The sequence below is a fragment of the Tupaia chinensis genome, unplaced genomic scaffold, assembly GCF_000334495.1.
Source record: "Tupaia chinensis unplaced genomic scaffold, TupChi_1.0 Scaffold000434_1, whole genome shotgun sequence".
NCBI classification, from domain to species: Eukaryota; Metazoa; Chordata; class Mammalia; order Scandentia; family Tupaiidae; genus Tupaia; species Tupaia belangeri.
The window spans coordinates 138945-151989 of NW_006159939.1; the positions used below are offsets into that span (position 1 = coordinate 138945).

Below are 13045 nucleotides of genomic sequence, written 5' to 3' on the forward strand. Positions count from 1 at the left end.
GGGGGGAGCGCCTCGCCGCTGCTCTCCGCGTTCTCGGAGACCCCAGCGCCCGCCTTCTGCAGAAGCGACCATGGCTATAGCTCGTGACTTGCCCTCCAGCCACTTTCCCTAGGAAGAAATCCTCGGAAAAGTTGCATTTTCTAAAATCCTTGCTCTGACCTTTGGGGCCGTGGGGGCCGAAGGAGCGTGCGTGCGTGTGTAAGCAAGAAAGGGAAAGGTGTGTGTGCATGGGGGGCCGGCCGTGGGGGCACCCTCCGCTGCCACTTCTCCTGGCGTTCTGCTGAGGCTGTGGCCCCCGCCCCCAAGGACCCCGGGGCTACGATGAGCCCCTGCGGGTGGGCCCGGCGACATACGTCCAGAGGGGCCATGGCCGTACTGGCCTGGAAGTTCCCACGAACCCGGCTGCCCGTGGGAGCCAGTGCCCTCTGTGTCGTGGTCCTCTGTTGGCTCTACATCTTTCCCGTCTACCGGCTGCCCAACGAAAAGGAAATCGTGCAAGGAGTGCTGCAACAGGGCACCGCGTGGAGGAGAAACCAGACCGCGGCCCGAGACTTCAGGTACTCCCGCCCTTGCAGCCCCTCCCCGCTGGCGTCCTTCCCTCGCGGTGCACAGCGGACGGGGTCGCTGGCGGGGACCACCTAGCAGCGGCAGCCCGGTCCTTCAGCCTCTCTTGCCCTGGCCCCCTCTTTGTGTCATTCCCAACCCGGAGACTCTAGTCAGGGTCTCTTCCTCAACCTTTACCCCCAAAGGTGTGCAGACACCTGCTTGGCGCATATGAAGGCTGTTCGCTTTTCTTGCAAGCCTGAGTTGTATTTAAGCGAGGTGCGGTTAAGAGGTGGGAAGGAGGACCGGGATAACTTAGTCCCTGGCATTGAAGGCAAATTTATTTCTTGGGCTCTGCAGATATTTAGAGAACTAGAAGCAGGGAAGAGGCATCTTCCCAAGGTTAGGTGAGCAGTTGATAACATCAGTCACCAGTGAGGGAGCAATGGGCAGATCTTGGGCAGTGAAACGTGGACACCAAGCCGGGATCCTGCAGGTCTGCGCAGTGTGCCCACAGCAGGAACAGAGCACCCGCTGACGTCCCACCAAGAGCCGGCACTGTGAGATTTTTTACACCGGACCCTCCATAACTTTCTAATAATAGATACTACTATCTCATCTGAGTAACCACAAACCATTCTTTAGACGGATGAGTTACTTGCCCAAGGTCATTACCTTTGAAGTGGGGGTGCTGGAATTTTCATCACTTACAGCTCGGAGCGCCCAGATCTATTTCTTGACTTAGATTACTGAACACCTTTGGAAAGTGCCAGATGTACTCCACTCTAGGTAAGGATTTGGCATTAGCAAACAAGTAAGAAACTCAAACCTGGTTGGAAATCAGCACTCTGAGGGTCTCTGAGAGGTTGTAGCTGCCCTCCCACCGTTTTCCCTCTGAAAATTGTACTCTAAGTGTCTAAAAATAATTTCCTGGCAGCAGAGGTTGTGTTGTTGGATTGGAGGGCAGGCAGAGGGCTTCCCCTTCCTCTCCATCTCCCACAGCATGAAGAGGGGACACAGAGGTGCCCCTTTCACCTCAGTCCCTGGGGCTGAAGATGCTGCAGCTGGCTCTTCCTGCGATTGTAGTGGTTGGTGGGAAGACTTCCTTGCCTTTGCGTAGGAGCTCTCCAATCCTTGGGTGAGCAGGCAAGAACCAGCTTAAAGACTTTTCACTGCCCACTATTTACAAATATTTAGAAGCATCTATACATTAACAAACAAAAAACTTTAAAAATACATGATTTTCCTTCTCAGATCTGCTCCTGGAAAGAAGGGCAAAGAGGTAACATAGCCAATTCTTTCAGAGAAAGGCCCCAATATTTGCCTTCAAAGGCTTTCTTTAAAGAACTCTGTTTAGTTTAAAACATACCCCACCCCCCCCTTGAAAGTATAGAAGTGTTCATTTTCTCTCCCCTTCACAATATCGATTTTTGGACTTAAAAACAGGCAAAAAGAATGACATCTAGCAATTCTATTCTCAAGTCCAAAAGCACTTTTACTTCAAGTAATATGGGGAAATGAGTTAGTAACTTGCTATCAGTTTGTAATGAAAGAGTTTTTTTTTTTTTTAAATAAGGAGAAGGAATAATGAAGCTCTGTTAGAGAATAGACTTCTTGTGAGCAGACACAATCAAGTGGAAAATGCTTCATATTCTGAGAAACAAGCTGATAGTTTCTGAGACACATTTGCTCCTTGCTGTCTGGAGCCTGGAGCAATCTTCATTGTGTTTGGCTGTCATTTGGTCTGGTCTCTATGTGAGGAGAATCCTTATTAAAATCCATATGCTGTAAAAACAGCCTTAACACACATCCCTCAAAGAGAGTGTCTGTAAAGCTGTGTAAAAGGCACCATTGCTTACTCACAAGGGTTTGAGCTGCAGAGTAGAATCCTAAATTTGTACCTTGACTGTGCTATGGCACCAGATAATAGTAGAGTATCTTTGGCCAGTTACTCAATCTCTGAGTCTTAGCTTCCTTATTTATAAAATGAGAATAATAACATCTCCCTCATAAGGTCACTTTACGTTTTGTTTCTTATTTTTTTTAATTTATTTTTTTAAGATGCTAAGTGTCTAGTACCCAGAAAATGGTCATTTTGTAACTCTCATAAATTATGATTTCCTGTATTTATTACACTTTAAATGACCTCTGGCCAACCAATAAAAATTTGAAACGTTTCACCTGCTAAAAACAGAAACATTATCGGTGCACACTCCCTTGCACGCACCAAAGCTAGTACACAGGGATAAGTTTTGAAAGAGAAGGAAAGTTTCACGTTTAAATTTTAAAAATGGTCTTTTACTCTGCACACATTAAATAAAATCCATTGTTTCTAAAATCTGGGTAGAATTAGGGTGACCAGTGCTGCAGGCCATGGAAGAATTCACAGACTCAGAAAGTAAGCTAAGAACAGGGTTAATTCACTACCCAAGAGAAGGAACGGACCAGATGCACAGAGTTACTTTGGCCCCGAAGGTCAGGAGCTATAAGCTTTTACTGGGCTTTAAAGGATGAGGGGGTTACCATCAGGTTATCAAGGCAGTCCTGGGTCAGGACATCTGTAGGTCCTGAGCAACATTTGATCCATTTCGTGGTTATCTCTGGGTGTCATACCTGGTGGCCGTAGACTGCTATGGATTCTGCTTATTATTAGCTATAATGCCAGCCAAAGAGCAGGTGTAGCAATCTTTATGTCTGAGAGCTGAAACTTAGAGAGACAAAAGTCAGCCACCTGTGATGACGGAGAAAAAAGGAAAAAATACCCTTGGGGGAGGGGATGGAGGAAGCCTGAAGCACCTGGGAGGCATGAATGTGTCCTTGAGGCACTGACTGTCCTCTAGGGCAGTAGTGTATATTTGTTAAGTCTTGAGCAGGTCAGTGAGAGTCTGCATTATGTTAAAGAGACACAGCTCTGGCAAACAGTCTGAAACATGAGCACAAATATAAATAGATGTAAATACATGTACAAGATGAATTAAGATGTGGGGAGATATGCATATTTATCCCTACATCGTAGAAAGATGTCATATATATAAATATATATGTATGTACATACATGAAAATATTTGCAGTTGATGAGTCAACCAATATTGAATGAGTGGCTACTGTGGCTCACATATGTGTCAGGTCCTAGGACACAGCAGTGTTTGGACTGGGGAGACTGATTGCTTCCTTTAAGAGAGTTTATCTCCTACAAGACAATGACTGACAAAAACAAACAAGTAAATAGATAGTGGATTTAAAATACTATTAAATGCTACTAAGACCAAAGAGAGGGTTTCACTATATTTCTTATTTATTTATTTTTGGAGAGGTTTTTCACTATAGGGCGCGTGTGCTCGACAGAAAGAGAGAGACAGAGAGACAGAAAGTGAGAAATCACCTCCTGGGGGGATGGCCACACCGCAATCCCTTCTCCTCCATTCTCCTCTCGGGATCTTGGGCATGCACGCACATGCGCCTGGCGTGAGTTTAAGCCACTGGGTCTGGGATGCGAACCGTGGTCGACTACATGGGAGTCCAGCGACATAGCCATTACACTAACTGCTAGTCCTGGGTTTCACTATATTTCTAAGTACCCGAATTTCAGATTTTATGCTGCCTGCTGTGATTCCATTTAAATTTTTTTAAAAGTTTATTTCTTCTGTGGGAGAGAGACAGAGTCAGGCGACTCCAATAGGGTCCCAAGCCACGGTGCAACCCCAGTCGCGGCTGGGCCCCATCTCAGGCACCTGCTTACCCTGAGTGCCCAGGGAGGTCCTGGGATGTGAATCTAGGACCCTCTCCATGTGGGTCCAGTTGCATCACCACTGTGCCAGCTTTCCCCTCCCCAACCATTTACTTTTGCCTTTTCTTGTAGCTGAGAACTTCTTATGTACGGGTTTCTTAGGAGGAACCTTCGTATATCGCATGGGAGATGCAGCCAGAAAGTAACAAAGCTGCAAGAGCTTTTATAGTAGTAGGAAGCAAATAAACCAGTGAACCCTGTTGGAGACTTTCTTTAGTTTTGGTGCTTCTGACTGAGTAGTCCAGTCGTGTGGGCAGTGCCAAACCAGAGCTGCGTTAGTCTCTCCCACCAGATCCCCTTACCCACTTCATTCGCACCTCAGAAAGGAACTCCAGCTCAGAATTTATGTGCTAAGCTTTGTTCTTGGCAGCTGACATGGTAACAGCAACAGTAAAGCCAACAGATTGTTGGGCATTAACCTGCCTGGTACTGCCAGTGCATTATGTGTCTGGTCTCCTTTGAGCTTCATGAGAACCTTGTGTAAATGGTTATATTATTATTCACATTTATTAAGATGAACATGCCCTGGTCCCAGCCACCAAGGCACTTGTCATAATCCCATGGGAGAGACAGGTAAATATGTAATTAGTTAACTAACTGGAAATAGGGCCATCTAAGAGAAGCAATATGGCAGAATGAAAAACGTGTAGAGTCGGGAGCTGTCAGAAGACATTGGGAATTCTGGCACATGCCTTTCTAGTTGTGTGATCACTGTAAGTACGACTCTCAGAGCTTCGGTTTCCTCATTGTAAAATGGGGTTTATAATAATTCCTTACAGGTTTATAGTAAAAATTACATACTAGCATACAAAAACCATCTAGAATCAGGCTTACCACGTACCTCGGCTTAATATGTGGCCATTATAACACTAAAAACATGAGTAAAGTGCTGTGGAAGTTTGCAAATAGGATATTTAAGTCTATTGGAAGGAGGAAAATCAGAAAATTTCAGAAAAGTGGTAGTATGTGTCTTAAGCCTGGAAGGATAGTAAGATGGAGAAGCAGTAAGAGGGGTGGGCAGAAGAACATTCAAAGCAGAAAGAACAGAAAAGGCCAAGGCAGAGAGGTTTGGAAGTGCCTGGTGTGCTTCTCGCTTAGAAGGTTATTAAGAGGGCCAGCAGGTGGCATGGTGGTTTAGGCACTGGACTCCCACATGGCTGACCACGGTTCAAGTCCCAGACCTGGAAGTTTACTTTCTCAATTTCCTTTTCTCTCTCTCTCTCTCTGTTTCTGTCTTCCTCTGGTGAGCACATGTGACCTATAGCAAATTAAAAATACTAATAGTAATAAATAAAAACAAATAATTCTTATAAACAAAACAAAAAGAAGGTTATTAGGTCATCCATGGAGATCACAGCAGGGAGTTAGGCTGTCAGTAACAATTCCACAATGTATTGAAAGCATGCATAAGAAATGGGAAAACATCAAGTATCAAAGGGTTCTGATGATGTGTCAGTTATCAGAAGAGATGGCACATTACTCTTACCAATGCTATGGGGACAGAGAAGAGGGACTGATAAAGGCAAGTAGATGTTTTGAAAATCCTGTTGACTCACTGAGTGGTATCCATCACTTTAAGCACTGCTGTTCCTCTTTTCCCTTCCATATTGTGAACAAATCAGTACTCTACATAGTTCACCAGTCCCATGTTTTTTTTTTTTTTCTTCCCTTTCTGAATTTTGAATCCATGGATGTTAAAATCTCCGTTTATTTCCACAGTTGCCCTGGTGGCTGCAGAAAGCCACCAGAGATAGGCACTTGTATATAGGAAATGTAGGTTTCATGCTTGCTAGCTGGGGATTTGTGGAATTCACTTAAAAAAGTAGTTTAGGAAAAAGATGATTTAATAAGTTTTGGTGCTTTGCAAATTTACACATGTGGAAAAAATTTCACCAGCAATTATCATAAAAGCAAAACTCATTGGACACATAAAAGGTACCAGGCACAGATCTAAGGGCTTATATATTTTATCTCCAAAGCAATTCTATAAAGTAGGTGTTTGTATGTTCTTTTTTTTTTTTAACAGATGAGGGTATGGAATTGAGAGTGGTTTATGAACAAAATAATAGAGTTGGGAGTTATTTCATTCTAAATCTCAAGCTTGATCTTTGATAAACTCAGGCAACTGAGGCATTGCTATAGATATCTGTTGTTATCTGGTGCTGATTACTTCTCTTGTCTCATCTTTTATCTGTTTCCTCTATGTCTTAGCAATATTGGAATCGTTATACTTCCTGAAGTAGGCTAGGCTGTGATGGTTTTGCCAAAGTCATTCCCTTTGCCTGGAAGGCCTTTGCTTCAAGACTCCATCTTTTTGTTCCTCACCTGGTCATTTCCTATTCTTCTCTCTTTTACGCTTATCTATTTATTTCTCCTATGAGAAAGAAAGACAGCAGCCTCGAGAAGGTCTTGACACTTGACCCCCAACCTCAGTGAGCCCTAGGTCATGAGCATGAGTGTGTCCAGTGTATTCAGGGAGGTTTCCAGATACAAACCCAGAACCTTCCCATGTGGGTCTGCCTTGCAGAGCTTTGTGTTTTAACACTGTATCACTTTCCAGTCCCTCCTCATCTCTTGACAGTGCATTATAGTGGTTAAGAACAAAGATTCTTAAGTTAACTGCGCTAAAATCCTGAATCCATCTCTTGATTTTTGAACAAGCCAGTCCTTATAGGTCCATTTCCTCAGGCTGAAATGCAGCTCCTTGTAGGATTGTTGTGAGGATTAGGTTAGGTAACGTGTTGGGAATGGTTAGAATTGTTTCTGTATTAAAATTAATGCCCAATTCATGTTCTTTTCCTCAAAGCAGTTTACCTTACTCCTTTCTCCCATCCCAGGCTGTGTCAGAAGTTCCTCCTCTCTGTTTTCTTTATCCCATGTACATATTATTGTAATTCTTTCATTCATCCAAAATGTCTAATGCAATGCATCTACCATTATTACCAGAGAAGTTGCAGGGACTATAGTGCTGAACACAAAATTTTTTTTCTTTCTTGGAACTTACACGTTAATGAGATAGCAAATAAATAGATAAATATACAAATGTCTCATGATAACAGGTGCATTAATCATGCTGTCTTAAAAGTATACCTGTTTATTTGTCTGCTTTTCCTGCTGCATTTTAAGTTCCTTGAGTACAGGGACTATGACTTATCCACATCTGCATTCCCAGAGCATAGTGTGGTCCCCGGCATGCTAATTTTGTTCAGTTACTGTGAATGGAAGTTTTAGAAAAGCATGAAACTAGATAGCCACCCCATCAGTCGACAGATATTTAAATGAGGACCTACTGTGTGTTCAACAGTGTAGGGATCAAGGGAGTAAAGGGTGGTTACCCTCTTATTTCTCAGAGAGCTCTTAGTCTAGACCATTTTCTTAGTCTCAACAGGACTGATTCTTTAGACTGGATACTTTGTTGTGGCGGGCTGTCCTGAACATTGTAGAATGTGCAACAGCATCACCGGCCTCTGTCCTCTAAATGAGATAATCAAATTGATCTCTATATTTTAGTGAAATACTCCCCTCCACCTCCCGCCCTCCGACAGTAAAATTGCCCTTGGTTGAGAACCCTTGCTTTAGAGGAACCAAATTAACTCACTTAACAAGATTAAAACAAACAAACAAACAAACGAAAAACAAAACAAAATGCTGAACATATTTGCAATTGAGATCTACATCTGGAAACCACAAGCTACACATATTTCGATTGCTTAGAGAAAGAAAGTGTTTTTGTGGGGTCAGAAAGTTAGAGAAGCCTTACTGGAAGAGAAGCCGATGAATTGTACTTGGTTGAGGGGCAGGTTGTGATTGAGAAGGGGTCAGGAGAGAGGATGTATTTTAGGACATTTACTAGAAGTGACTGTCACTGTTGGAAGCTCATATGAGAGCACTTTAAGGCTCTTGGCTGTTCCCCTCCACCCCCACCCCGAGTCCCTGTTAAGGGGAATCCATGCTCTATGCCCCACGGTTAGAGGACCACACCGTCTTCTTCCTCTGGGTTTACCCCTTTCCAGTGGGCAAGGTTTCAGTGGGCCTCTCTAGACCCAGAAATTACCTGCTCAAACAACCACCCCCATTTCCATAGCCTGCTTGCATGGGACAATTTCCCCCATCCTTCTTCCCAAGGGTGGTCATCTCTGCAGGTGTGCAACCTTAGGCCCAAAGGATGCCAAGAGACCCTAGCCCAAGGGATGCCAAGCAAAAGCTCTTTGAGGAAGGGGAGGCTGTAACAGGAATTTGGATATGGGGATATGGGGGTCTCTGTTTATAGCTGGGTGGGCTTTCCCTGTGTTTATTTCATGCCAAACTTCAGTGAGTTTGAGTTATCTGACTCTGAATTTGGGATTCCAGGTTGTTATGCAGGTATATTTGTTCAGGGAAGAGGATTAGAACATATCTTGTCTGTTCGCTTATAACTGCCATATTTAGATACATTTGTACTTTTGTCCTCTGCCTTGCAAGTTGGGATGGTTAGAGCACCTTTGGTTTGTATGGTGCAGTGAATACTTCGTTGAAATATTGTAGTGTTTTTTGTTTTAGTGTTTGCAGCTTGGGAGCCCATTAGTCTTCATTTGAGAAAGGAATGCTTTAGGAAATGAGTGGATCAATTGAATAATTATATATGTTAGTGTAGAGTGTGGTCAGTTTGTCTTTTAACAAAGTTGTGAATTATCTTGGAAGTGATGCCCACTTTGTATCATTAATGCAATCTCTCAAGATGGAATTTGATAGGTTTCTAGTAAAATATAATACATAATATATATACATATATGTGTGTGTATATATATATATATGTATATGTGTATGTATATATATATATATATACATACACATATGTTGAACTAATGCCATATTAATTTTGAATTCTCTCTCTTTTAAAAATAGTGGAAAAATACACATAAAATTTACCACTTTTTGCAATTTTTAAGTGCACAGTTCAGTGATATTTAGTACACTTACGTTGTTGCACAACCATCACCACCATCTGTTTCAGAATGTTTTCATCTTGCAAAACTGAAACTCTATATCCATTAAACTAATACTTCCTTTCTCCTTTCTCTTCTACCCAGTAACCTTCAATTTACTTTTGGTCTCTATGAATTTGACTATTCTAGGGATCTCAAGTGGAATTATTCAGTATTTGTTCTTTTGTATCTGTCTTGTTTTACTTAGCATAATGTCTGCAAGTTTCATTTGTATTTTAGGGTCTGTCAGAATTTTCTTTAAAGCTGAATAATGCTCCGTTGCATGTATATACTACATTTTATTATCTGCTCACTTATCAATGAACAATTGAGTTGCTTACACCTTTTCATTATTGTAAAAATGCTCCTATAAGCATGAGTGTAAAAATACCTGTTCAAGTACTTGTTCTCAATTATTTGGAGTATTAGAGTAAAATCTGGAATTGAAATTGCTGAATAACATGGTAATTTCTATTTTTAATGTTTTGAAGAACTAATATAATGCAGAGCGTTAGAGTCCATAGTAGTGGCACCATTTTATATTGACACTGGCAATGCACAAAAATTTTCCTTTCTCTATATTGTCAATCAACAGATATTATTTTCTTTTTTTAAAATAATAGCCATCCTAATGGGCATGAAGTGTTATTCTAGATCCTATAACTCTCTTGAATCTTAATTTGTCTCAATTCCTTGAACAACTTTGGCTCATACCTAAACATACCTTAATATATTTATTTAAAATTTAGTTGTTACAAAAATGCTCTTTTAGTATAAAATTTACTTTTCTGTCATAAGTTGATATACTGTCATTATAAAAACTGGAAAATACAAAGAATGTATAAAGAATAATAGTTCACTGGAAGTCTTAATGAAATACAATGAATAAAAATAATTTAATTTAGTAAAAAATATTTATGTGATGGTGATTTTTAAAACTTGGGCTTCAAAATCAGACAGTTTGTAGTTAAATCTCGGCTCCACTTACTATACTTTGGGCAAGTTATGGAACCTCTGAAAACTTAAGTTCTTTACTCATAAAGACGGTAATGTAGTAATAACTTAGAGTTGTGGGGATTAAATGTTCATCACGCAATGCTGAACAAAAATAAAGGTGAGATTTCCTTCTGTACAATAGTTTAATGGGGAAAAGAACCTTTAAGAAAGAAATTGCTGAAATTCATATACAATCATAAACTAAAGTCCTAGAAAGAAATAAAAACACCATTCTAGGTTAGTTTATATAAAAAGGCCTGACCTATACAGGCATCTCAAGAGGTTTTATCAGGAATGAAATTGGAGGGATCTGCAGATTGAAGAAGAATTAATTGGCAAAATATTGGACTAAGCTCTGTTGTGAAGGTGGTGTTGACACAGGGAATGGTTGTTATATAATGAAAGAGTTAAAAAATGCAATGGGAACATAAAAGAAGTAGCACTAAATTCAGTCTTAGAGGTTCAGACAAAATCTGTGTAAGGGGAGAGAATGAGTTAATATTTGAGGGAGAAGGAAGAATTTTCTATATAGAAAATTGAGATAGCAAACAGCACATTCCAGGCAGAAGAAACATTTCAGAAGCTTTGTTCATACTCTAAAGGTCTGATCATCGTTTGGTTATGGGAGCCTAAAGTATGAAGAGGGTAGCAGTGGTAGGTTGAGATGGTAAAGCAGGCAGGGGAAAGATGTCAGAGCCATGCAGAATTTAGACTTTTAATTTGTGAGCCATGGGTAACTATTGATGAAATCATGGAGGAATATGATTAGAGTTACGTTTTCAAAATACCACTCTACTGGGCCAACAGGTGATGTTATATATAAAATTTTTTGGAGAGATTTTTGCTATAGGGCACTTGTGCTTGCCAGAGAGACAGAGAGAGGCATAGAGACATAAAGTGAGAACTCACCCTTCAGGGGATGGCCATGCCGCAATCCCTTCTCCTCCACTCTCTTTTTGGGATTTTGGGCATGCACGCACATGCGCCCTGTGTGAGTTCCAGGCCTCTGGGTCTGGGACTCAAACCACGGTTGGCCTGTGGGAGTACAGTGATGTAACCATTACGCCATCTGCTGGTCCCAAAATACAATACTTTTTAGCTTGTGTTGATTTGGCTCCATTGGGAACTGTGTGACCTTGGGCAAATTATTTAACTTCTTTGTACTTTGTTTTGGCATCTGAAAAATAATATGCTAACCCTCCTCATAGGTTTGTGATGGTAATTAAGTCTGGTAACTAATGCATACTCAAGAGCCATCCTTACCTGGATGTGTGAGATGAGGGCAAGTATTTTCCTACCTGGAGAGAATCCAGACTTTGAAGTCTGAGAAAATAAGGTTCTGTCATTTATTAACTTTGTGACCTTGACCAAATTACGTGGCCTTTTTGCGCTTTAGCTGTGAGGGCAATAATTGCCTTGAGAGACTAGGTGCTGAATAATTGGTCATTATTAATCCATAATGAGGAGAAAGCCATGTCTTGGGACATAGTCTATGCCTGTTAATTGTAGCTTTGGTGAAAAACTATCTTACAATGAAATGTGACCTGTGACACTTCCTGTTCTTCCACTGAGTTAGTACCAAAGGTGTTAAAATAGGGTCTGCATTATTTTTAGGGGAGACAGCAGACCTCAGCAATAAGTCACCTTGCCATCTATTTGTTCAATCCCATTTACATCATGTGTCAGTTACAGGATGGAAATACAGTGATGAATACAAGACATGGTCCCTGATTTTAGAAATTTACTGTCTAGTGTCATTGGCTAAATCAGTAAGAAACTGATATTCCAAGGGTTCTATTTTATCAGTTTTGAATACGTATGATGAGTTTCGAAGTGACTGATTTTGTTCCCTTTGTGTGGCTCTGTCTCTGTCTTCTAGCTGTGGGGTTGTGTGAAAAGGAAGTAGCCAGAACCATCAGAGCTGTGTCATTCTGTTAATTAGGTGCCAAGAGAAAGCCGAAATAAATTTAGAGCCACATGCTCTCTATTTTTCAAGTCTTCAGTAACAGAGTGTACTACTATAGATTTCCTGGTGATCGTAATTAGAAAAGGGCTTTTATAAATGAAGTGCTTGTTTTCAATTACTGAGCCAACAGATATACACATAATTTTTATGTTCCTCATGTTCATTTTGAAAAATTTGTACTGTTTATTTTTTGTCTATTTGTTTGATTTGGGGCAATATATATCTTACTTTATTTTAATTGCCAGAGGGCACATATGCTCACCAGAGAGAGGGAGGGAAAAAGCACCTCCCAGTGGGTAGGTGTGGTCCTGCTGCAATCTTGTCTCCTTCATATCCCCATTTTGTCAGGATTTAGGGTGCACACACACACAGACACTCACCCACACATGTGTGCTTGCAACTGGCATGTTTCTCAAGCCATAGTTGGCTCTCAAACTGCCTTGTCAGCCATGTGAGATCTGGCTCCCTTAATCACTAGTCCCTGGGTCCTGCCCAGATGTTTTTCTCTTTTTTGGAGAGATTTTTGCTATAGAGTGCATGTGCTTGCCAGACAGAGAGACAGAAAGTGAAAAATCACACCCCATGGGGGATGGCCACACCACAGTCCCTTCTTCTTTATTCTCTTCTTGGGATTTTGGGCATGCATGCACATATGCCCGGCATGAGGTTTTTATTTATTTATTTATTTATTTATTTATTTCCAATTTATTTATTTGCATTCATTCACTGTACATCATTACAGCATACAAAATGAGATTTTCCATCCAGAGTACACTGTATATTGTCTCA

General features: G+C 41.2%; 1 protein-coding gene across 2 annotated transcripts in view; it reads left to right on the forward strand.

Annotated features, from left to right (window-relative positions):
• The window catches only part of ST8SIA1 (ST8 alpha-N-acetyl-neuraminide alpha-2,8-sialyltransferase 1), a 182936-nt gene that overhangs the window by 1755 nt on the left and 168136 nt on the right, over nt 1–13045 (forward strand). Inside the window, exon 1 of one of the 2 annotated variants that reach the window (XM_027774437.1) lies at nt 12–557. The exons of the other annotated variant lie outside the window; for it this stretch is intronic. Within the exon in view, the coding sequence (XP_027630238.1) occupies nt 322–557 (236 nt within the window). The 5' untranslated portion in view covers nt 12–321. Of the gene's footprint in view, nt 1–11; nt 558–13045 lie in introns of those variants that run through there. 2 annotated transcript variants of the gene reach the window in all.